This window comes from Colobus angolensis, unplaced genomic scaffold, assembly GCF_000951035.1.
Source record: "Colobus angolensis palliatus isolate OR3802 unplaced genomic scaffold, Cang.pa_1.0 Scaffold57, whole genome shotgun sequence".
NCBI classification, from domain to species: Eukaryota; Metazoa; Chordata; class Mammalia; order Primates; family Cercopithecidae; genus Colobus; species Colobus angolensis.
This window is the reverse complement of record NW_012119265.1, coordinates 3,124,601-3,150,857: the sequence shown is the minus strand read 5'-3', so window position 1 is coordinate 3,150,857 and position 26,257 is coordinate 3,124,601. Positions and strand designations below refer to the sequence as shown.

The 26,257-nt window shown below is 47.5% G+C and overlaps 1 protein-coding gene across 2 annotated transcripts in view; it reads right to left on the bottom strand.

Annotated features, from left to right (window-relative positions):
- Nucleotides 1-26,257, bottom strand: part of SAMD4A (sterile alpha motif domain containing 4A) — a 228,109-nt gene that overhangs the window by 16,549 nt on the left and 185,303 nt on the right. The window contains exons 6-11 of one of the 2 annotated variants that reach the window (XM_011961837.1): nucleotides 23,880-23,966; nucleotides 16,036-16,369; nucleotides 12,253-12,338; nucleotides 6,555-6,673; nucleotides 1,657-1,858; nucleotides 257-383 (exon numbers count right to left, since the gene is read on the bottom strand). In XM_011961837.1, the coding sequence (XP_011817227.1) occupies nucleotides 257-383; nucleotides 1,657-1,858; nucleotides 6,555-6,673; nucleotides 12,253-12,338; nucleotides 16,036-16,369; nucleotides 23,880-23,966 (955 nt within the window). Of the gene's footprint in view, nucleotides 1-256; nucleotides 384-1,656; nucleotides 1,859-6,554; nucleotides 6,674-12,252; nucleotides 12,339-16,035; nucleotides 16,370-21,625; nucleotides 21,730-23,879; nucleotides 23,967-26,257 lie in introns of those variants that run through there. The other variant, XM_011961838.1, reaches the window with a different exon arrangement.

Below are 26,257 nucleotides of genomic sequence, written 5' to 3'. Positions count from 1 at the left end.
AATCAATCTAGAAATATGACTAGTATCAAAAATATCCCCATCAGATTGCAACCAACTCTGGGGCTCCTCGTGCTGGCTCTCGGCCAAGCCGCCGCTATTCATGCTGGCAAGGCACAGTTTAAAAAAGGAAAGGCTTCTATGAGTTCCAAAGAATGCACGGTGACAGTCAAGGCTAAGCACTTTCCGGCTGGGTTCGCTGGGGCATCTATTTTGGCCTCCCCTCCGTGTCAAGGGGACGTGAAGCGCCGGGCCCTACCTGGCTGCTGGAACATCAGCATGTTCTGTGGGGAAGTGTGCACGGGCAGCGAGCGGGTCCTCTGGACTGAGCTGTGGGTGCGGCTTGGCATGCTATTGCTGCCCCCGGGGTTGGCAAACCACAGGTTCTAGTGAGAAAACAAAAGGGGAACTCATTAGTTCAGCCCCGCTGGGGTGGACAGCAGAGCCGCCAGCAAGAATTTGGGAGGCAAAGATCCCAGGAGAACTCTAACTTCTAGAAAAGGGGCTTGCAGGCCAGCGCTAGCATCTGCATATTTACAGAGAGGGTTTAGAATCCATTCACTGTAATTTCTCTTCACCTCCTCAGTGCTGGCCTTGCTGTAAGCCTCAGCTTCATCTGGACACCTCTCTCCCTGTCTGCAAAACTCTTTTTATCCCAGTTGTTGCTTTTGCTTTTCCCTGCCACTCTTCTAGGAAATGGGGGAGTTCTATAAATGTATGCAATGAAGAGCACAAACTATTTCAGGGCTCTCATTTTGATTTTTTTTTTTTTTTTTTTTTTAGATTCTTACAATGTACTTCAAAGCGAGGGGGAGAGAAAAGAACCTCTCAGCTGGCAATGAGCTGGCACAGCTTAGCTTGTGTGTCCCAGCAGTGACGTCTTCTTGAACTGATCTGGGGGCTGGGGACAATGGTCAGAAGATGAGGCTTTCTGGTACCCTGGGGAGTGAATCCTGCCCATCTTGCCTGAAGCCCTTTTCCTGTTTTTAAGTGGATCTGTCATCCCTTAGTTTCTCCTGAGACCCCAGAACCTCAGACCTACTTGTGTACCTCCGATGCTAATCCCCACCCACAGAGCTTCGAGAAGCTCTGGGCACGCAGGCAGAAGGCACTAGGTGGGGGTGAGGCCTGGGGCTAGAGGGGTACGAGCGACGGGCCAGAGAAGTCAGCTCTAAATTGCACAGCAAGAACCTCTGGGCAGGCTGAGAATGTGTTAACTCTCCCCCTGGAACACTCTCTCAGACTATGTCCTGTGGATGTTCCACCAGAGCTGGGACTAATACAAGGGAGCTTTTTGCCACGGATAAAAAGGGAAAGAAAGTTCTCTAAGTACCAGGCTCTCCTGGAGCCCAGATTTGGGAGGTAGAAGGTCAAGCATGGGGCAAGGAAGAAATAGGTCTTGCATTTCTTTCCAAAGGTCCTCTTGTGCAGGGTCCCCAAGGTTAAAGTGGTCCTCTGGGCATCCTAAGCACAGCTATGGGGTTGCTTTGTCTCCTAGAGAACAACGCAAACAATGCTATTACCTCTGAGGAATGGTGGCAACTGCTCCCAGCATAGTCCCCCTTGGCCTCTCTCCCCACCCTGGGGTCACCTGGGGGGACATCTGCAGCCTCAGGCCTTGGCTTGGCCATCCTCCTCCCTCCTTGGAGCAGAACAAACCTGTCTTCCTTGTTTCATGATGGTGGGGGCAGCTGTGGTGTTGCGCTGGTTGGAGCTGACGAATCCACTGGTGCCCAAGAGGCCCAGGCGGGCAGAAGGAACGTTCCGAGAGGGGATCTGGTACTGGCGCGGGTTCCGTCTGCCCATGCCGCTGCCCGTAGAGCCAGCTGTAGGGAGGGAGTTGGACTGCCCAAAGCCTCGACTGTGAGAGCCAAGAGAGAAGGAAGAGACGATCAGTTATTATTCAGCCCTTTTCAAGCCACAGGCTTCCTGTGGGATGTTGCCTTGCGGGGAGGTCTCTTCACTTTTTTTTTTTTTTTGAGGCAGGGTCTCACTCTGTCACCCAGGCTGGAGTGCAGCAGTGAGGTCTTGGCTCACTGCAGCCTTGACCTCCTGGGCTCAGGTGATCCTCCTCTCCTATCTCAGCTTCTGGAGTAGCTGGGACTACAGGCATGTGCCACCATGCCCAGATAATTTTTTTTTTTTTTTGTAGAGATGAAGTCTCACTACATTGCCCAGGCTGGTCTCAACTTTTCAGGCTCAAGCGATCCTCCCAACTCAGCCTCTTGAGTAGCTGGGACTACAGATTTTTATATTTTTGTTGGAGACAGGGTCTACCATGTTGCCCAGGTTGGTCTGGAACTCCTGAGCTCAAATGATCCTCCTGCCTTGGCCTCTGAAAGTGCTGAGATTACAGACATGAGCCCACCGCACCCCGCCTCTGCTCATACTTTGACAGTTGTAAGGCCTACAGGGAGCTCTGTGCCAGCGAACAGCTATAATTAAAACAGCAGCTAACATCTGAGAGGCTATATCACATGCAACTTCCTGGGACTTCGACATTATTTTTCGATCCTTGCAACAACCCTGTGAAGTAGGTGCTCTCTCCTTTCTAGCTGGAGAAGTAAAACTGTGTGTAATCCTTGTGCACAGGCCACACAGCCAACAGGGGGCAGCACTGGCACGCAGGCCCAGCAGGTTCACCAGCACTCTGCTTGCTTCCGCCTCCCCGCCGCATCTTCTCCAACCCATCCTGCTGCAGATGAGGACACAGGTCTTGAACACTCACATGCTCTCGAGAGGCCACATAGCAAGAAAACAGCAGAGCCAGGGTCAGAACTGGGTCTGACTCCTGTCCCAGTGCTCCCTTCTTTAATCCTATCATTGTTTCTCCTCAGCCTGTGTGGCACACCAGGATGTAAGCTCCATGTCTGTCCTCATCCATCCTGCATGTCCGGTGCCTGAATCAGTTTCTGCACAGGGAATGCAGTTAAATGAAGGAACCAATGAGTCTCTGCCATCATGATGCATCCTCGAATGGGAGAGCCGATGCCACCTGTGGGGCGAGGGATATAAGGTCGGAGATGATGTTTGCGAATATTCTGGACCTAGGACACAAACTGCCTTCACTCCACAGGCCCTCCCCGCAGAGTGGGCTGCATAAAGGCCAGGGCAGGTCCATGCTTCTCCTGGGTCCGCGCAGGGAAGCTGCCAGAGCCCCTAGCATCACATGCAGATGCCGGCGCTCCCGTTGGGTTGGTTGACCTCAGCACTGAAGAATGCATCCTCTCCGACACGCCTCAGGTCTGGGAGGTTACACAGCAGCGGGCAGGGTTTCAGGAACCAGCACATTCTTTCCAAGAAGAGTCAGCTTTAGTCATTCACGGATGAAGTCGAAATGCATTACCTCCAGTGGCCACAAGATGGAAGAGATCTGCTTTTCCAGCGACACAGGGGAGGTTTGTACCAAGCCTGTGGGGAGACTCCGGGAAGCTGGGCTGACGTAGTTTAACCAGTTGAGGGTGATAGGGGCCTGCGAACAGTCATTTCCTGAGAAGCAGAGCTGTGCCTGTGTGTAGGGGGAGGGGCATCTGAGCCAGCAGTGCAGATCTCAGAAAGTAAGTTTCTTTTCTCCCCAGAATTCCTAAATTTCCTAGGGGGAGAAGGGGCAGGAGGGAGAATTCTGGGCTTGTGCCTTTCTACTTCCAGGCTTTGGTGGCCATGGAAAGAGTTCTAGATTCTGGTCAGAAGTTCTTCTAAAGGTGGTGAGGAGGACACTCACGGGTTCTTGGTATCTTTATCTTGGCCTTTCTTCCTTTTTTCTCCTATTTTCCCTTTTAAAAATTTCGTTTTTATTTTTACTAAGGCTTAAGACTTTTTGGTTTGAAAGAAGAACTCAGGGCCTGGAGGGGTAGAATAAATTTCACATGATGAGAGACCTCCTTTGGTGGAAGGACAATCTGACTATGTGAGGTAGAGACAAGGGCCGAGTGTTTTTTTTGTTTGTTTGTTTTTAACGATGAAAACTAGTCCTTTGAGTTCTGAAGTTGGAATTTTGGCCACCTGGTAGATGATTCAGTATTCTGCTATGATTTTTCCTTATTTAGTGTGGATAGCATTTTCTCACTTTCCTTTTTGGTTGGATTTTTAAAAAGTTATTTCATATGCAAAATACAGTCAATGAGTGATGCTAAAATGATATGTGCTTCCAGGAAGGCAAGACTGTATTCTTAAGCAATATAATCTGGGCAGAGGACTCTGTTATGGGATACTTAGTCACTGGAGAAAGGAGGGATCCAGAGACTCTTAGGACTCGGCTGTATAGGGGAGGGGAGTAAAGCGAGAGAGTAGGACCCATCATGTCCTACTCTCACGCTTTCCTAGATTGGCTAGGCCATCTTTCTCCTGATGGTAGGACCCTTCGAGGGTTGTTACAAAGCCAGCTTTGCAGAGGGTTGCCACTGCTGGCAACCAGAGTGAATGCTTGGATTACTTAAGATTGCTAGGTTTAATGAAATCATCGATGCTTTCTGGGGAGAGAACAAAGTGACAAAAGCAAGTTTTCCTTTCTCATTCTCTTGCCTTACATTTCTAAATCTGGTTTCATTACATTGAAATGTTGAAATGCATGAAAAGTCTTTGATAAAGTAACATTAATAAGAATCAATTAATTTGGGATTTGTGATAATCCAAGCAGGGGCTGGGTTGCAGTAAACTTTGTATTATTGGAGAAAGAGGTCTTCAAAGCAAATTAATAGCACAAAAAGATCCCAGAGGAAATACTTATGAGTATAAAACATCTTCCAGCATTTTGAATTGAATTCCAATTCCAATTGAATATCCACAAGCGAGTCATTCTTATCTAATCAATAAAAAGACGTCCATTAGGACTCCAACCTGGCAAACCTTGGGTTAGCCCAATCCAAGTGTTACTAACACCCTGGAGAGGTCAAGGTTCATGCCCCCTGCTCCACCTCCAGAAGGCTCTCAGATGTGGACCAATGACAACACAGGGCTGACAGAGGCCAGGGTGGGACTTTTGGAGGAGCAGCAAAGAGCTTAAAAGCCCCATCTTCATCTCCAACCTCCAAATGCCTTCTTCCTCTTGGAACTTGTCTCCCAAGGGCCTGGTGTTGCAAGAGGAGTCTGGAACCTTTTCACCTGGGAAAAGTATTGCTGCTTTTAGAGAAAAGCCACTTGGGATGGGGGTAGGCCCCAGGGCAGAAGACCAAGGAAGCAGACCTTGCCTTTCATCTGGGCCATTGGGAATCCTCAGGGCAAAGAGAGTCTAGTCCAACCCATGAGGGTTGGCAACCCCAGAGAGCTTGGGGCCAGGAAACTGGTCCTGAAGTGTCGCTTTGCCTGAACCATCTTTTCCACTCATCAGCCTGAGACCATGACAGTTGTCTGGCTTCCACAGGGTTAAGAGCATGGAGCTGGAGCTGGTGCCAGCCTGCCTGGTTCAAATCCCCGATGCTGCTGCCTACGAACTTGTCTGTAAACTGGGGTCAAAAACAGCAGCTCTACCTCACATGGTTGTCACAAGGATTAAATGTATTAATATTCTTAAAGTGCTTGGATACCACTTGGCATATATAAATGCTAAATAAATGTTTGTTTAATAAATAAGCGTTATATATGCTGGAATGTGATCACACTTCAATTTTAAAATTAATCTTTCATGAAGTCTTTTCACAAACTCCAACTGGCCTCATCTCCCTTAAATACAAAACGGTGATGTTTTAAGGCACACTTATGCAAATAAATGCCCCAAATTTTAACACCACGGGCAAAGAGCTTCTATACATGCACCGAGAAATGAAACAAATTCAGAACCTTTCAGGTGCGAGTGAAGACATTATCTGCTCGTGTTTTAAAAATGTAAAATAGAATGTTAATTTTTCAGTATGTTTACATTCTCATTCCCTTATGTCCCAATTCCCTATCATTGTTTAAGGCTTAACCCTTCCTCTGCCCTTAATTTCTCCCACAAATTGTCACTGTAGTTCATCTTTAATATGCATTTGGATTCCTCAATTTAAAACTATATTAAGGTAATGGGTTCTAAAGTACAACCAGGCTTATTTTTAACTGCGTGCAAGAAGCTGAAGTACTATGAAAAAAATCAAGAATTGTACTGCTCCACTGTGAGACTGCAGACCAAAATAGACTAGCCCTGGGCTCTTCACCCTGCCACCAACTATAATTAGCTTGTCTACAGCTAGAAGGGGGAAAAAAATGATCACTTAAGGTGCTGATAGAACAACCCATTTTTATCCTTTCAGATCCCCCTTTTGTGGGTAAGCCATCCTGTGTTTTGCCTGCATTTGTTAAATCATACCCACTCTCCCCTCTGATACCCATCCGGACTATTACCATCATTTTGACAATGCAAACGGAGTTACAAAAGCTCACATTCAGCTCTTCCGCTGGGAGTGCTCGCTCTCACAGCCTTTTCCCAGCCCCACCTGTTTAGGTAACGCAATTTGGAACTCGCCACAGGGCATCTTCGTGAACAAGGAATGGTGCCCTGCCATATTCCTGCCCCAGGAACCGAGGTAGGCAAGAAGGTACCAGGGGAACCACCGTGCATTACAAAGAATGAAATCCCAACATACTTTCTTTGCTGTCGATATCCTGATATGTCTAGAAGGGTTTTCCGAGGGAAAGACCGAAAGAGCTTCTGCACCTGCTGTTTCCATGACAACAATCTTTTTTTCTGTGTCTCTGTAAATGCCTGCAAAAACAAACAGGACTTTTAAATGGGTGACACAGCCTGGCATTAGAGGCAGAAACATGCAATTAATAGGGGAAAACATTGGAGTCTCTGCAGTTGCCTTTTCTTCACCTGTTTCTAACCTGGTCCAAACAGTAGTCAGTTTAATTTGGGAGCTGCCTACTTTGAAAATTTAAGTTATCTGACATTGGAGGTGCTTGGTAAGGTACATGCATCAAACTGTTGATAACCCTTATTTTTGGTTATATTCCTGGCAGATCCATACCCACATTCCCCCTCCCTCCTGACTCTACTCCGGACTCTATTAACCAATAATGAATTGCAAAATTGATTGGTGAATGCTCTGGGTTTTGCAGGCCCCCCTGCATTTTCATAATCAATGAAAATTCTCAACCACTCCAAAAATCAATCTGCTTGATGGTGTGTGGCCATCCTAGAGTGGTCTACAGGGTGTCAGAGAATGGACTATATTCTCTGTGTTTCAGGACTTTGTTGAGAAATCTCCAGTTAATGGATCTCTTGCCTTACAAAAATCCCAGTGTGCCAGTCCTGACTTAAACCTTCTCTAAAGTTTAGGAAAATATGTAGGTCTGATACCTTCAGAACTCTTTTCTAGTAAAACTGGTGTGTGTGTTTTGCCTATTGCTCTGTAACAAACTCTTATCTATGTGATATTTCCTTTTGCGTTTAGCCTTTGTACTTGCCACAGACTAGGAAAGGACATTATGTGGGTTAGGGGTCTCCAAGGCAGGAACTCTCAGATTCATGATATATTAGAATTAGCCAAGGAGATAGTCAAAATTCAGATACATGGGCTCCCTTCCACATGCCCAGAACCTGATTTAGTAGATCTGAAGGGGTGTCTAGAGAGTTTGTGTTTGTAGCAAGTGCCCTGGTAATTCTGCTGCAGGTAAAGCGTGAACATGGGGTGTTCTAGATGGTGAGGACACCACGTCACATATGAATCCCCTGCCAAGTGCCCAGAACTGTAGCTTAGAACACGTGCTGTTGGAAATCCATGTGATTTGATTGATTCGCAGTAACAAGGATGGAGAGAAGATTCCGAAGTAGTTTTGTCAATAAGGCATGAATTCCTTTAAGTAGTCATAAAATATTACTCAGTAACAGACTAAATGACTAGTTCCCATAAAGGAAACAGATTCCTTAAATGGAGAAAAAGAAATGACAGCTTAATTGTCCCCCCAGTGATGCTTAATCTTTAAGGACCTAAATACCAGGAGAGCTCTGTGGACAAAAGCAGAAGAATGTTAATCATGTGGCAGAAACGTCATTGAGGACTTACAAACCCCTTCTTCCCGGGTGACCTTAGCCAGATACCACTAGGATGATGCATCAAGGCAGGCTAGGAGGCGAGGGCATGGCTCTCCTCCACAGTCCTGCTCATTGGTTGGTGATGCTCCCTCTGCGTGTCTTGCTACACATGAGGACCTCTGAAACCGGGCGAAAGGCGAGGGTTTCTGCTGGACTCACACCGAGAGGGGATCATTTCTGCTTCTGACTGGCTTATTCAGCCACATGTTGTGTGAGGATACGTGGGCATGCTGGTCAGGGTGACCTGGGGAGGAGAGTTGTGGGCCAGAGGAAGGCTCTGGATGCAGACAGGCAGGGCTCTAATGCCTGCACGCCTTTATGCACGCCCCTCTACCCAAGACTCAGAAACTGAGGATAGTCTAGTCTACCCAAGACTAGAAACTGAGGATAATCTCTCAAAAAGATGTTGTGAGAATGAAATAACACATGAAAAACACTTAGAATACCTAGAATGTGCCTCACTCTTAATAATGGTCCAATAGATGCCACTCACAGGTTGTCACACTGGGGTTTGGTTTTAGACTGCACAGACCGGCCGTTTGGTGGTGGTAGACGGCTGTTCATCACATTAGACATTCAATATGACCTTGCACTCCAACAATAGCACACAGCAAATGACTTCAAGGTCTCTAAACTATGATACTGAGCTGATCTGGAGCCAGCCTGAAGGACAACTGGCCTGAGTTTCCAAGTGACAAAGGAGTAAGGGGCTCATTTCATGGATGTGCTTCCTAAGACACCATTATAGACACGACATCTTCCCTGGTGGGAAACAACACCTGAGAAGGTGGGAATGTTGGTGCCTCTACGGGGAGGGCAGCGCATTCCCTGAGCACCTCAGTGGGCGGTGGGGTTCCTTTCCTTCAGAGCTGCAGATGGGAGCCAGCCCCTTAGCAGTGCTGAATGAGAGTGGGGGGCAGTTCTCAGTTGGGGCTGTGGTGCTTGGTCGTGGCTGGCTCCGGGAGTTTCTGAATACTGGTTCCTGACCTACAGAGGAGTGCTCAGTTACAGGGGATCGGCATTGGCTATGATGCCCAGTATCTCACTGCAGCCCCAGGTTGGGCTGGGGAGCAGCTTCCTGAGGGGCCTGGAGGGGAAGGGAAGGCTTCATGCCCAGCAACTGCCCGGGCACCCCTAGTCACCACTCCAGAGTTCTGGCCCTCTCAGGCCTAGACCAATGCATCTGTCTGGAGGAAGATGGCTATGGTGTCCCAGTTGTATGTGGCTGGATGAAAAAGCTCATAAAGAGGCAAGAGCCATTCTTCCCAGAGTCACCTCAAGACACAGTGAAGTGCCCAGAGGCCTGGGATTATAACTCAGGAGTCAAAGTGACTGGTCTCAGAAATAAAATTCAGAACTTCCCTCTCCTTCCTTTCATGACTCTGGGGACTCGGTCCCTCCGTCCTGGGGAGGAAGGGAGGTGTCCTGGCCCAGTTAATACCTTCCCTGCTCCAAGCCAGCTAAGGAACAGCATGTCCAGGCTATGAAAGGGCATCCTGTCTCTCTGCGCCCGGGAGAACCTTCTTCCAGGATGGAGGCTGTGCGCCTCCACGGGGCCTCACAGGCAGGGCGTGTTCTGCCCACACAGAATAACCAGAGGCTATGGAAAATTATTCAGACGCTTTTCCTCTCTCTCAAACTAAAATCATAAAAAGCCCTGAACAACATTTTCCCTTCCAAAGCAGCACGCAGGCCCCTCCATCCTGACTTGAACTTAGCAAGCAGACACCTCACCAGCTTCTTCCTGCCTGGGGCTCCCAGCTATGAGAGGCCCCTCTGGGCAATCAGAGGAGATCACTTGGGGCTGTATGGAGGTAAAGGGGAAAAAACAAAACCAGAGCCAGGATACCCAGGGAGGACACGCAGGACGGCGGGAAAGCGAGAAGCGTCAGGCCAAAGTTTCAGGGCTGGCGAGGGACAGTTAGGAAGCCTGTGGATTGTTTGGCACGGGCAGCTGGAGGACTCATTATTTCTGTCTCAGGTGCTCAGCTGTCTTGAGGCAAGGTGGACAGTACCTTGTCCTCCAATATCAATGCTGACAGCGGGCGTGGGAGAAGAAGCAGAGGTCCAGTTTGCTTTTATCAGAGGCTGAAATCCTCCCCAAGCTGTCTGCCCCAACCCACCCACAAATGTCCTACTTCCCAACAAAACACGGTGCCCTGCAGCCATCGCTCTCTTCTGCCTCCTTACGAACCGAGTCTCTACCACCAGGACTCTCGCTTGCCTTCCAGGTTTGAGTGTGGAGAGGATTCCTCCATGGAAATGCCCTGTGCTGGCTCCAGGTTTGGTGGCCGCTGCTGCTCCTCTGTGCTCCGGGGAATGCAGGGATGACCTTATCAGAGGCCTTCTCGTCATGGCTGTGATGGCCTGTTTCTTTCTGTCTCACCCCTTCTCTCACTACTGTAACCTGCCTAGTTCGGGACAGGGACTAGGTGCTCAGTAAGTATCTATGGAATGAACGAGTTGTAACATTCTTCCCTGTGTTCTTGCCTTCTCTTCCTTCGTCGCCTTTTCCTGGCCAAAACAAGTCCAGTGTCAGGATTGGAAATAGAAAAGGATTACTCAAGGCTTGTGGGGAGAAGGCTTTGTCCCTGAAATAAAGTCACAGATAAGCCTTCAATACAGGCTTTTGACAGTGCCTGGGTGCTCTAGGGAAGCCATTAAAGAGGGAAAAAAACATGTTTATTTCCAGTGAAAAGTCTAGTACTTTGATATAGTTGAACATTTCAGAAGATGGCATGTCTGAGCCCCCAACCTAGGCCGCTGGTCACCATCGTCACACTGACAGCTTTGGCCAGAGCCGCTTGGGCACGTAAGAATCCATACAGCCAAGAGGAGAAGCTGCAAACATGAGGGTCTGGGGAAGTGGGGAAGGGGGAGCTGGGATGGAATCCCAGAGACAACTGTACCCTTGTATGTGAAGTGTGGGTAGCAGACGAGGGCCCTGAGAACTGAGTGAGACCTTCAATAGCCCAGGGCCCATGCGGCAGCTGGGAGGGTGAGAACGTGAGAGGGAAGTGGAGAAGGGGCCTGGCTGCTGTGCTGGGCATCTCCCTTCACCGGAGCCCACTGGACTCCTGGAGTACTGGCTGCCAATGCAGCAAAGGTGAGGAGGCCTGGGGCCTTTATTATCTTTTCTTTTCCCCCCAAGACAAGTCTCACTCTGTTGCTCTCGCTGGAATGCAGTGATAGGATCATAGCTCACTGTAGCCTTGGCCACCTGGGCTCAAACCATCCATCCTCCCACATTGGCTTCCCGAGTAGCTGGGATTACAGGTGTGCACCACCACACCTGGCTAATTTTTTTTTTTTTTTTTTTTTTTGCAGTGACAGGGTCTTGATGTGTTGTCTAGGCTGGTCTCAAGCTCCTGGCCTCAAGTGATCCTCCCACCTCGGCCTCCCAAAGTGTGGGGATTATGGGCATGAGCCACCGCCCCAGCTCCTTTACCATCTTATTTTCACATTGAAATCCTACAAAAAGACTTCGCCACCGTAAGTTTATCTGGTCCCAAGTTTTCTCTAGTCTAGGCCTTGCCTCTGTAGCTCTTTGTGGGGAGGGAGGGGTGCCCAAGGAGCCACTGGAGTTTTAGGTCTGAGGTGCAACTCCCTCTCCCTACATGCCCCTCAGGGACAGCCACCAGTGCAGATGGCTGCCTAGCCTGCCATGCCCAAGTGTCTGTCTCACTCTGTATATGAAGACTATGCCTGAGAGTCCGGTAGGCACACCTGCAGCCCGCCTCAGGCCTCCTCCAAAAGGATATATAGCAAATATGATTCCTATAACAATTGCAAGCCCCCCTCCCCCCCGCCCCACACACACACTCGTTATTTCTTTTATGGGCTCTCTTTCTCCCTTCCTCTCTCCAGTTCCCTGAGCTAAAAGCCAAGAGTTCAACACAAGATTTTTAAAAGACTTGAAAACGCCCAGGACTAAGCAGCAGGGCTTGTGTGTTATCCTGCGAGGCTTGGCCACCCGGGGCTGCTTCCCCAGCCAGAAGTCGTCTCAGGCGTTCGCTGCACATCAGAGCACTTGGTCTGGGCAAATCTTTGGACACTAAAGTAATGTTCAAGCTGTGTTTGGGTTTGAGGCTGTCATAGCCTAGTTCTGCCCAACCTATTATTAATAACTGTCCACCACTCAAAAACAAGTTGTTGGAGACTAAAATGATCACATCACAGAAACTCTGAGAACCTTTTCTAAGCAATAAAAACAAAAAATTGGTTTTGTAAAATCTGTCACTACTCACCTCATGAATTAGACACTTGTCTATGAGCTGTAAATAGGAACTTATATTTTCCTCATCGGGTCTGGAGACCAAGAGCTGTGTGCACACTGTAATTAAAAAGAAAAGATGAATTAGAAAAATGCACCCCTCTCTAATCTCTAGGACCTGACTCTCATTTCCCTTCAGGACTAACACTCTGAGAGGTATGTGTGTCTGCAGCTTTATGTCAGGCTCACAAAAAGGGCCAAGAGGCTCCTCATTCCACAGAAGTCAAAGGCTCAGACACCGTGGGAGCCCTTGCCTTGAGAAGCCCCTTGGGTTAATTCCAGTCGTGCCATTCTATGTGAAGCCTCTGCAATAAGACACTTCGTGAGAGGAAGAACACAGCAGTGAATAGTGGCGTCCTGAGCTCCGTCTTTGAAAGTGGCTCTGTGTGAGGGGCTTCAAAAGCATCCAAGACCCTGACACTGTCAGAGAGAGCAGCCTCCGTGATTTTATGAATGAGCGCACACCCCTCGCCAGGTGCAGAGGCAGTGGCGTTTGTGTTTGGAGGAACGAGCTGGCACCTCCTGGAGACGGGGAGGTGTGTGGGTGTGCACATGCGCAGGAGGCCTGCTACTCACTTCTCAGAGGGTTGCTTTCTCAGAGCGATATGCACATTTATGCACACATAGGCGCAGGCTCACCTACACACTCAAGTCAGTGCTAATGAGGATGGAGCAGAGTTAGTCTGCGGGTAGAGTACACACACGCACTGGCTTTCTCACCGCCACGTTACTGTGGCCCATTCTGGTCTCATCATAGAGGTGACGATTCCCCGACTTTCTTAGTCGTGTTCACAGGGCCATGGTGGAGATGGGTGGACAAAAGGAGTCAACCAGAGAGTAAAAAATGCCTGACACTCAAGGAGACCAAGCTTGAAACCTGGCATCATACTTCATTCCTCCCTGTCCCTAACCCTGCATGGCCGTTCGGTCACACAGTTCCGTTTATTTCTTGCCTTTGCATGTAGACTTTCAGTATAACATTGTTTGTCATAACAAAACCTTGTAAACCACCTCACTGCCTATTAATTGGGACTTTGTTAAATACATTACGGTTTATGCATACAGTGCAATAGTATGCCACCTTTAAAAAAACTTTGAGATGGTGCTCAGTACCCAGTATATATATTGTAAGTATATATACTTTTAAAATTTTATTTTTTTGTTGTTGTTGTTTTTGAGAGACAGGGTCTCACTATGTTGCCCAGGCTGATCTTGAACTCCTGGGCTCAAGTGATTCACTTCAGCCTCCCAAAGTGCCAGGATTACAGGCATGAGCCACCGTGCCCAGCTATCGTATTTTTAAAAAACCCATCAGCCTGTAGAAAATAATGTAAATAAGGTCTGCGTGTGTATAAAAGTGAATGTTCATGTGCTTATGTATGATGATGAAGTTTCTGAAAGGATATCCCAAAACTTAACAGTGACTCTCCCTGGGAATGAGGATGGCAGGGTTTGGGGTGGGGGAAGGGTGGTTTTCCACTTTCCACCATTTTGCTAATTTGAATTGTGTATGCTGAGTGTGAACTGGGGTTACAGTTTCCTTTAAAGTAGTTAAAATATAAAGAAGCAGTGCCATAGCAGTGTGGGTCTCTTAAGAAGTAGGGCAATGTACCGCGTGTTCAGTAGCTGCTCCACTTGGGCTTGGCGGAGCTGTGTCTTCACCCATGGGGAAATCTGTTCTAATCCAACACAGCTAAGGGGTGGGTGGGGGAGAGTGAGGGCCCACCCTGGCCATCAAGCTCCAAGGGAAGCTGTGAGTCATCTCTTCCACCAGATTACTATGAATTTAAGTCTTTTTTTAGGACATGCCTTAAGGTGGGTGGTGGAAGGGTGGGAGTTGCTCTTACTGCAAACTGGGTTTTTTAAAATGGTCTGAAATATTGGACAATAACAGAGAAAAAACTGTTTTCCCCTTCCAAAGGAAAAGTGCTGGCATTACCACATGTTAGAAAATAATCAAGATGTCTTGTAAGACACCAGATCAAGCATAAATTATTCTAATAGTGGATATTTTCAAGGATATGGAAATAAGGGTCTGCCCCAGAAAAGGCAGAGGGTAGCCCAGGTAGAAAGGGGCACTCTTACCCAAAGGACCATGCTGTGGATTCTACCCTTCCCAACAGGCGCGTACCCAGCATGTATGCTTGGATGGTCTGTGGGAAGGCCTAACTTTAGATACTGGTGTCATCGCTCAAGTTTTGCACCACCTACTTATGAGGCATCTACTGTAAGCACTGTGCTACAAGCAGGGTATTGAGTAGCTATTAAAAGTGGTCTGACTGTGCTGCAGACTAATGAAGATACAGTCAAGCAAACAGGCAATTACAGTCTAGTGTGAACTGGGCTAAGACAAGGAAAGTAAAGGGGGACGTGGGGCAGGTGAGAGGGGGTACCTCACCCAGCCCAGTGGATCAGCAGGCTTCCTGGAGCATGTGAGGACTTGGCTAAGACCTGGAGAAGGAGGCATGACCCAGGTGAAGGGAATGGGGTGAGGAAAAGAGTGTTATAGGCAAGGCTGTCCCATGTGGATGTGCAGGCTGTGCACTACACAAGTGCATGCCAAGGTGAGTGCTAGCAGTGCCGTGTCCACCCAGACAGGGCACCATCTTGTAATTCACATGAAGGGTGAAGGCTTTGTACAAACTAGTAGGGGCCTAGGTTCTAGGCAGAGGGGAGATATGTACAAAGGCTCAGAAGCCAAGAAAATATGCAAACTTTTGAGAACTCAAAGATATAAAGTCTCGGAGATATAAAGTCTATATCTTTGAGAACTCAAAGACATAGAACTCAAAGATATAAAGAGTATGGAATGGAGGTGGTAAGGGCTCTGGAGGCAACAAGGAGACACTAGATGACACATGACTCTTTAGGTTTGGATTTTGTCACCTAAGAGCAGAGAGAACCATCAGATGAAACTCTACCTTGTTCTATCTTGAGCTGATAAGAAGGCACAGTGGTAACTACGTGCATGATGGAGAGACTGCAGGGTTCAAATTCCAGCCCTGCCATCAGCTGTGTAAGCTCAGGTGGGCTCATTAGCCTGTGTGCCTCAGTTTCCTCCTCTGTAAAATGGGATAACTTGGGGATTAAGTAAGCTCTATAGGTAAAGCATGTGTCTGCTACAGAGGAAAAGCTAAATAAATGCAAGCTATTCATACTAGAGCATTTCGCACGGCAGGCCAGCCGTGAAGAGAGAATATAAAAGCAGACATGGGAGAATGAGAACAAAACAGTTCCATGCTGGGAATTCTCCAAACCCTGGCCACATCTGAGAACACTTTCAGTGGTGAGGAGAGAGGCCACTGCTAAGGCTGGCATCTTTCTGCACAGGGAGATCTTTGGGCTCTGACTAAAGGCGTCTGTGCCCCTTCAGTTTGTCACTCATTTTCTGTCACTTTTGCTTTGGGGAGAGGGTGAGATGCTGAGTGAATGGTTTGTTCCCGAAATCATCTTTTTCGGAGTCCTTCCCACCTTCCTCCCGCAGGGTCCACTGGCCCAATGAGCACTGTCATAAAAGGGCTGGCATCCCCTGGTCTGAGGGAGTCGGGAGAGAAAGGAGCCGGGATTAAGGAGTAGGTCTCGGAGGTCACAACAGGCTTAACCTCCCTGAACTGCACATTCCCTATCTGTAAGATGGAGCTAATGATGTCTACTTGGACGGGGAATTTGTCCAGCACCCAGGGGAAGCGCCCAGGAGCTTGTCGCTCTGGTTAGTGGGATCCGAGAAGAAAAAAGAAATGGGCACATCAGGCTCTACCTTTCCCCATGACGCGTGTGAACTGCCCGGGGAGGTCCCCCTCCGGCAGGGGGGCGACGGCCAGCTCCCCATCGCAGCTGCTCAGCTGGTGCGGCTGGAGCCCCCCACTGGCCCCGGCCGAGGGGGTGGCTGTGGCACCAGTGGCTGTGGCCCCATCTTTGCAGTCGGGGCTCTGGCTCTCGGGGCCCATCAGTGAGGGCTGGCGCGGGGCCTGGGGCTCCCGGGAGCAAGCCTCGGGCGTAGTGCTCGGGGAGCCGTAGGCCTTGATGGGAGTCAGGATCATCTGGTGTAGTTCCTGGAGCGGGACGCGCAGGCTGCCCCCCTCGATGATGTCCTGGACGAGGAGAGCAGGAAGACCTCCGTTAGGCTCAGGAATAAGGGCCGTCCACCCCTGTACCTGTCCTCCCCTGCCCTGAGCTTGTGGATTCGTGGCTGCTGGTATCCTCATCAGGATGTTTTTGGGAAAAGGGACCACTTTCGTTTCATCATTATAATATTGGCCTAGGTAGAAAATTGGAAAATACAGACAGGTGTAGTGAGGAAAATACACACCATCAGAAAATCCCACTATCTAGAGATGACCACCAAAACAGTTTGGTGTATTTCCTTTTCTGCCTTCCTCAGTGCATTTCTGTAAAATGTGATTATACATTTTACAGTCACACGCTTTAGAAGCTGTACAACGAAGTTGGGTGACATGATGGCTCTGTGTCCTGTGTGTGCTTTGTTCTGGATGAAATAGCCCGTTCACACCTTCACTCAGTCCACGGCACAAGCAGCACAGCGTAGCGATTAAGAGCAGAGACTCTGCGTCAGAGGCTGGGGTTTGGATTCTTGCACTCCCATGTGACCCTGGGCAAATGGCTTAACCACTTTGTGCCTCAGTTTCCCTGTGTACAAAATGAGCACATCGTAGCTGCCTCATTGCCTTTAGGGTTCCCCAGGGAGTTGACATCCAGCCACGAGATAACTATACCATGCCAGGGGCTGTGGTATGGGCCAGGGCTGCTGTGAGGGGAAGCTCCTGGAGAGGGTGACATTGGTGCAAGGACCCAAATGAGCATGGGCATGAGGATCCTGGGGAGAAATGCCTCAGGTGGAGGGCACAGCAAGGGCAAAGCCTCTGAGCGGGGAGTGTGAGGAACAGCAAGGAGGTCTGCGATGGAGCAGGTGGGCAATGGTGTCCCGTCAGCCACCTAGGCCTGAGCCTGGAGGCCTTGGGCCGGGGCAGGGATGCTGGAATCTAGTCTAAGATGGGAAACCAGGGAAGGTTTCGAGCAAGGGAGTGCCAAGTTTTACAAGAATCATTCTGGAGAAGAATATGTATAGAACTGTAATATAATACATACATGTCTTTATGTGTTGTATAATAACATTACATCATTCTGCACATATAGTTTGATATACTGGGCACTACTTATTAAAAACAGAAATAAAAGTTGATTCTGATAGATATTTCTCTCTGTGCCAGATGCTCACAGAGGCCCAAACACTGTGGCTTGGAGTGTGGCTGGGGCTCGGGAGCCTGGGACCCTGCCTGGCATGGTGGGTGAGGTGGACCCTCTGCAACAAAGCTGCTCGCCCTGTGTTTGTGCACATCAAGGTCTTCCTAGGACCTGGAAAGGACATTGACAATCAGGGCCCCGATTATTTATGAAGTATTTAATTTTTCTTTCTTTTTTTTTTCTTTTTGAGACAGAGTTTTACTCTGTTGCCCAGGCTGGAGTGCAGTGGCATGATCTCGGCTCACTGCAAACTCTGCCTCCTAGGTTGAAGTGATTCGCCTGCCTCAGCCTCCTGAATAGCTGCGATTACGGGCACGTGCCACCATGCCCAACTCATTTTTTGTATTTTCAGTAGAGATGGGGTTTTACCATGTTGGCCAGGCTGGTCTTGAGCTTCTGACCCCAGGTGATCCGCCTGCCTCAGCTTTCCAAAGTGCTGGGAATACAGGTGTGAGCCATCGCACCCGGCCCAAAGTATTTAATTTTCTGAGAGCTCAGAATAGCAAGGACATTTAAAAAAGCCTGATGCATGAGTATCCAATCCGTTCCTGGGGCCCTCTTTTACACTTGCTTGATGGTGTCAGGGAATGCAAACATATGAAATGTGATAATTTCTGCACCCAAACATTTCCAATCAATCCATCAGAAAAAGGAAAGCTGCGGACGGCAGCCTTGAATGTGCCTGTTTCAACTGTGGGCAGCGAAGAACACCAACAGCCACACCCTGTCGTTGGCAGGAACCTGCTTTGTTTGGCGGGGAGGGGTGGGAGGTGGAGCCTGGATTATGCCTTAGCCTAGTTGGCACGAAGGGTTTATGAAGGAAGTGAAATTTTAATTAGCCACCAGAATTGTCTCTCAAACCTGGCCAGGGCCACTGTTCAGCCTATTTTAGGGGAGAAAGTCCCTTTTTCTCTTAGGAGAGTTTCGCGTCTGCCACCTTCCTTCTACACATGACAGATGTCTCTGCAGCAGTCAGGCATGCTCCTGATCACTCCTTCCCTGCTGCCCACAGTAGACCCGGCCCTTTCCCAGCATCTAGATACCATCATGTGATTGGCTTCCTTGACTTGACCTGGTGATGTGACCAGGGCAGGCACAGGGAGGTGAGCTAGCTGACCCATGCCAGGAGAGCACTTACCACCTTTTCTGATCAGACTGCATGCTAACTAGGGGACCCCTGGATCCTACCTTGAGGTCCTGCCAACGGCCCAACTAGCCCCTGGGTGGCGGGGGACACTGACCTCCTTGTCCAGCCCCTCACTCAGGAGGGGAAGGGAAAAGAGGGATGAAGCTTCCCTATGAAGAGGGGCTAGGAAAGCCACGCTGGGGTGATCACATGGATCCCTGCCATGCCATCTCATGCAGCTGCTCTCAATGGGGTGAGCAAATGCATGCTTGGGACACTCTGTCAACTGCACCAAACCCCTGCCTGCTCTTGTCACATGGCAAGAAGGTTTCTCCAGCTAGTGGTGAGAGGAGATTTTGGTTATGTGAAGAGACTTCAAACAGGAAACATATGCATGCTCCATTCAAATCTTATCTGATTCTTCTATTGGAGGCAACCACATCAAAAAATCAATCAATCAATCAACAAAAACAAAAATCAAAAAAGAAACCAAAGACATAATGAATAACGTTGGACACTTTCTATAACGTATAACTTCCCAGGAATTATGTAGAATTTTGTTTTTCCCTCATAGACATCAAGCCATTGTCTCAAAGATAACACTTGGCTTACAACCAGTTAGCTCATCCCCTGATCAAGCTGGCATCAATAGCATGGCACTGTGACCATCAGGTTATGTTCCTGACACTTAAAAATGAATTCCTGAACTCAAAACAGAGTGCCCAAATTGAGAAGGAACAGGGAAATGGCCAGAATGGAAATCAATCTAGCACCTTTGACTAACTGTGAGAATTAATTCTCTACGTTGACAAAAAAATGGGGAATCCACCCAAGTCTTTACTGATCTTTCATACAGAAAATATAATCCCACATGATAAACACAAAGAGGCACAGTGAAGCTGTTTACTAACTAACGTGCTGTTACAAAGCTGAGGAGCTCCTTTGAGATCAGACAGCGGGAAGTCTGGTCCACCATTGACCACAGCCATCACTCAGGAGACAAGCAGGAAGGAAATTACTTCCTGACTTATACCAGCCCTGGTGTGGCTAACTTGGGTCTTGGAGGAAGGTTGGTTCAGTGCCTTTCCTGGGCATATGACAACAACAAGCTGCAAACCATCTGGAAAAGAGAGTCTTGAGCAGCCGAAGTGTCCCCAGCACTCATGTGGTATCTCTAACTCCATCCTTCCCTTTGTATAAGAAGAATTGGGATTCTCACATAATAGACAGGACTCCTGTATCTAGCGCATTTGTTCTTTCCTCCTCTCATGCACCCATCAGCTGCTGAGCTCTGTCATCAACCAGGCACTGTTATACACTGGGGATATGAAAACAAATTAAATCATAATCTTTGCTCTAAGGTGCTTATAGTTTCTGGGACCCACATGGTATGATGGGCATCAGGGCAGGGAGCTGTGGGAACATATAAGAGGGACCCCTGATCACCACTGCATGTTTCAGGAAAGGAGAAACAGCAGGAAAGGAACAAAGGATGAAAGGACGCTGTACATGGCCGAGCAGGGCTCAATGAGATGAAGCTCAAGAGCTTTTCCAAGTCCTTAGGAACCAACTTACTAAGGAGTTTGGACTCACTCGAGTTTCTTTTTCTTAAAATCAGGATACCAGCAGCTCTCCTGATTACCTTAGGAAGTTTGCTGTACGGGCCAAATCCACCAATAGGGGTGAAACATTTTTAAAAAGTATACAATGTACCTTACTAGTATAAGGCATTATTACTCCAGGAATATTTAGCATTTAATATTAAGTTTCTCTGCTGCTTCTCTGCAGCACTTGATGGAATTGGGGGTCTCAGATCTGAACCAAGAGGACAAGATCTGGATGTGTCTGAAGAAAAGGCACAGGCTTACAGAGAAGCATTTTCTCCTCCTGTAAGCAGCAATACATGGAAGTGAGGTGAATGCGTGAGTGTGTGTGTGTATTTCCTTCCTCCATGCCAGGGACCCAGGCTCAGAACATGGCTTAGCTTCACAGTTTGAGAGTGAATTGAAAAGGCAGGATGGTTAATAAAACTACGTGGAAACATTTTCATTACTCAAGATAAATGTTGAAAAATCTGCTCCAGTGACCATTCTAATTTCCCTTTTCCACCATATATCTTGAGAAGTCTACAATTCTGTACCCCATGGCCCCTCACCCATTCACACCAACTGGTTCACAGGCTTCTGCTTCTGTTTCCTCCCATTCCCCTGAAACCCGTATCATCATGGCACAGTGACCTGCTGAGGGCCAATTTCAGAGGACAGTGTTTCGTCTCCATTGTACGTGACACTACCATGGCACCTGGCAGGATTCCTTCCTTCAAACCCTCCCGACCCTCTGGGTGAGCACAGCCCATATTATTGCTCAGCCCCTCCATATCTTACAGTGCTCCTAAGGGCCTGTCCATGCTCTTGACACACACTTCCCGGGAGTACCTATTATCAGTTACACTCAGACGACGCACAGTTGGTCCTTTCAAACCTTGTGGGGCTCCTGGACTATAGGCCTGCTCTTCTGGCCACTGACTTGCCACTTCCACTTGCGTGTCTCACAGGCACCTCACACTCAACCCTTCCTATGGACCTCCATTTCCTGCCCCCACTTCTCCTATCTTTTCTGTCCCCAAATGCTGTGACACTCAAACCCAAGCCTCGTCACAATCACTGGACTCCCTCTAAATGATCTCTATCCTCCTCCTCCATCCTCACTGCCTCTATTTTGGTTCAAGGTCCCATCAAGACTTGCTATAGTTTCCTAATGAGTTTCCCGGCCAGCATCCTGCTCTTCTGAAGGCTTCCCACCTCATCACTGCACAGCGGTCTATTTCACCTCAGGAAGCTTCCCCACCTGCTATGGTGATGATGTCTATCAGACTGGGTTGTGAGATAATATGGTGCCATATCTAACTGTCCCAATGCACGTCCCCAGCTCCCCATGGCAGGAGCCATGTATGACTCACGGTTAACCTCCAGTGGATGGGGCAAATTGAGTCCCAGGCAGCTGCTCGATCAGGGTTCAGTAACTGAACAAAAGAGCTCTGCACACAGAGCTCAGACAGCCACCACTGATTATGAACTAACTATAGGCGGGGCCCCAGCTATCTCCTTAGAAATCTATGTGAGGTAAGAATATGGGAGGAAGGCAGGGGCAGATGACTCTTTTCCCAACAGCATCATCAGCCCAACGGTGTCTGGGAATGCCTGAGAAATGGCTGATTTGAGTCTGCCACTGGTGCCGTCAGCCAGGGGATGAGTCCTCAGTGGATGCCTGAGAGAGATTCCCTCCAGCCGCAGCTCGTCAGCTTAGGCAGGGACAACACACAGGATGTCCAAACATTCAGGTATTCTGACTCAAGCTCAACCCAGTCATCTGACACACATAAGCTTTCCTCTCTCAAAGAAGTCAGACTCGATAAACTCCATTTCTTTCCACTTGACCACTGGCTGCCATCACACTCTGCTCTGTAGGTGGCACCTTTTAATTTTCCCATTCCAGTGAACAGGGAGTCACTATTATTCTAGGTGCAAAATCTGGGACACAGAAAACATCACTGACTTATCAAAGGCTAGATGGAAAGTCAATGGCATGTCGGGGTCACCCCTGCTACCGGGCTGCCAGAGTGTTCCCCATGCTGACTTCTGCCAGGCTGCAGGGAATAAAGCTAACAGGAATTTGTCTCCCAGGTGGGTGTGCTTCCTCAGTGATGGAGGATATGAATGAATCCTCAAGGCTGCTCCAGAAAGAAGGGAAAAAATCACTCTTGTACCATAACACTTAGCAATCAAATCCTTATGCAAAATGTTTTCTGCACTTTCTAACAAAGAAAGAGTAAATTGGCCTTTTGAACGTTCCCCCAAAGAGAATGGTTTCTCAATTTAAAAATGGCAATAGTCACTTAGACAAACTGCTTTCTAAAGTAGTATAAAATTAAAAACAACAACAAATAAACCTCTGGTTCAATTGGATATCTCACTTGTAATCTGTAATTCACTTTAAGTAAGAAGAGATCTTTAATCACGGATGTGCAAGTGAGAAGCCTCTGTCTGTCTATCTGGCCAGAGGTTTAAAAAGAAACGTTCCTTACAAAGTTATATATGTATATTCTATAAATATATATAACATATATGCATTGAATATAACTTTATATAGTCTATATAAAATTATACACACATATCTTTGTGCATCCGCTGAAAAATTACCACTCCATTAAATGTTTATGTGCTCACAAAATTTGCTTTATCCCTACCTCCCTTAATACTCTGTCCCCTTCCAAAATGCAAAAGCTCCCTGGAATTACTAGAAGAGGTTACCTCTAAAGCTCTGCAGGCTGCAAATACCCACAGAACTTCCCACCCACCACTCCTGCCTCCCAGTACTCATGCATAAGAATGCCAGCCCCGAGGCAGGGGCAATGCTGGTTCACTTGTGTGAGGCATGGGGCCTGCCCTCCTTTGGATCTTAGATGAAATCATGTCATCATTAAGTCCTAAAAATGACATTGTTACCAGGGCAGCATCCAGATACAAAGGTAAGAAGAGGACCTGTGCAGGCAGCAAACAAAATGGGACAGTAGGCAGCTGATCACTGCTTTTACGTTGGAATAAACTTTTTTCAGCATTTAGCATTTTTGAGATGGTTTCTATCAGAGTCACAGGGACCAACTCTGTTGTTAAGTTAGAGCCTGAAATGATTCTCTTGAGAGCCAACTATGTCTGCCTGCCAAATGCTTCTGACCCCCTCTATCTGCAGCGTACCTGTTAGTATTCACCACTCCGGGGGCAGCTTTTCTCAAAACAGACCCTCCTCTGGGAGGACAGTGAGACCAAAGCACACTGAGCATGCCCTGCCCTGTTTTGCCAAGATTTCAGCCTCTGATTGTTAACTGGTCACCTCACTGATCTCTACAAATGTATAGGAGGCAGAGACACAAATGTATATAAAAAGGGTGCATTTGAAAGCACTTCATCAGGGCTCTAGGATGGCTGCGCAAGGCAGCCTGGGCCCAGGGAATAAGCACACTGAGGCATCAGCTTCCAAAGAAGCACGTGCAACCGGGAGGTTTCACTTCAAAATCATTCTGTTTTCTCTGACTTTGGTAAGGAAACCGCATGATATGCTCTAGTAGGTCTGTCGGTGACACTTCCAATGGAGAATTTTCCTTAGTTCACTTTCCCATAACAAAAGTGGAAATGTTCCCTCATCCGATAACTTACCCTTTCCAAAGACTTCAGGAGATTTTGTCTTTCTTTGAGCTTCTGAATACTGATGACAATTTTGTGTCTTGCACCTTTGGTAACATTCTGTAATTAAATAACAAGTTACATTTAAATGTATATTTAAAAACATATTTTTAAGAATCAGCTTACAGGTTCTTGGAGGCTTTTACTGTCTTCTTTGTTCCTCTATTTTCACGGGCTCATCAATATCCACTTACCTCTTGCATTAGTACCCATCATCATAAACCTCTTCTTACTCAATATTATTATTATGTGTTGAGACAGAGTCTCACTCTAGTTGCTCAGGCTAGAGTGCAGTGGCGCCATCTTAGCTCACCGTAACCTTCACCTCCTGGGCTCAGGTGATTCTCTAACCTCAGTCTCCCAAGTAGCTGGGACTACAGGCTGCCACACCTGGCTAATTTTTGTATTTTTAGTAGAGATGGGGTTTTGCCATGTTGCCCAGGCTGGTCTCAAACTCCTGGGCTCAAGCGATCTTCCCACCTCAGCCTCCCAAAGTGCTAGAATTATAGGTGTGAGCCACTGTGCCCGGCCATCTTCTTAATTCAAAGTCCATCTGGCTACACATTTGCCTGTGTCTTTTGACCATGCTTTTTATCTGTATTTGTATCTTTCTGTATCTTAGACAGAGATGCGGAACGGCCAATTATTCTACTCAGCATGAAATTTCTTCATAGTCTTGGAAGATAATTTTTAAGTCATGCACTCTTCCTTTTTTCCAGGCTTTATAATTTCAGTCCCCCTCAGTTTCCCTGAAGGTCCCAACCCCATACAGACATTCATGGCTTTCTCAAACCCTCCCTGTGTTTTTACCCATCTTGAAAAGATGAGCAGCCCAGTAGAGTCCACATGGAGTGTCATAAAACACGGGGAATTTCTGTTAGTTTGCAGCCTGTCTTTTGTTACTCTAAGGAAAACTAGAATAGAAAATTACTTAAATTCATAATTCAGTCATCTCTTCCAGTAAATGATTAGGATTCACAGTAAGAGTTGTGGATTTTATCTTCTTAACTGGGTAGCAATGGTGAGCCTAAGGATTTAAACAGTTGTTGATAATAGATACTGCAAATTTCCTGATAGACAGCCCTTTCTCAAATAAGGTCTCTAACTCAAATGTCTAGCAACTATTCCATAGAATTCTTCTTAAAGAAGGAAAAGATAGGAATATCAACAACATCTTTACTAGAAAAATAAAGACTCAAATGACAAGTGAACCCAGTCTCCAAGATGAAACACTAGGGGTATATTTCTGTTTACCCTTAACTTTGGGTTCTAGTGAATTAAATTACTCTGGAAAGTTTGTGCTGGCCTCTGGCTTTGCCCTCAATTATTTCTTGTTTTTTCCCTCAAGTTGAACAACTGATGACTTAGATTTTTTTCAACTCTGACCCAAACACAAAAATGCTCTTAGAAACAGTTCTCATCAATCCCTGGGATTTCAAGGAGCAATCAAGATTCAAAAAGAGGTGGGAGAAATGTTAGGAAGTTGAAATGAGTGCCTTTCATTCTCTGAGAATGTGCAGTGACTTTGGGCTTTGTGTTGTGTCTCCATATTGGGAGTCCGCCAGGCCTGCAGGGTTAAATGAGGGTACCGAATAAGCACTGGGGAACTGCTGATCTGCGGGGAGGTGTGCATCCAGACCAGCCATGCCCAAATGGTACAATCTCCTCTTCCTGCAAAGGAAATATTTTTAGCCTATTCAGACCATCGATTCTTTTAAATCATTGCTGAAAGGAAACTGAGGCCAATGTGAAACATGCAAATAGCATTTTAAACAAGGGAAACAAAGACATTGGTCAGATCCATTCACCCGAGCACAGCGTGGTAGGAAACATGCTTAGTTTCAGGGGTTCTGTTGACTGGCCTGTGGCATCCACACTGGGGAAAGATGCCTTTGGGGAAATGAAATCTGAGACCTATGGAAATCTCATTCTCAATGATTGTCTCATGTTAGAAGAAAAAAAGTTTGCAAAATTTTCTCCAATCTCAACAAAGACTGACATGGACATGACTTTTTAAAAATGTTGGGGTGGGTCTGAGGCATGACCTGGTGCTTCTACTCAGCAGTCCAGTTAGAAGCTGGCTGATTTGTAACTGGACTAGACACCAGACAATGGATCTGTCACTTCCCAAATGAGCCAAGCCCTGCTCTGGTGGAGGGAGGGAGAGAGCGAGAAAAGCAAAGGCAGGGATGTAGATTCTTTGTGGCGTGGTCAAATGTTACCTCTCCTAGGAAATTCCTCCCTAGCACCTGGAACTTTCAAGTGTGCTGAGATTATGCCTTTTCACACCACTTGATCTCACCCTCACGACCCTGCTTGTCTTCCATCTCCTATTGGACTCTGAAGGCAAG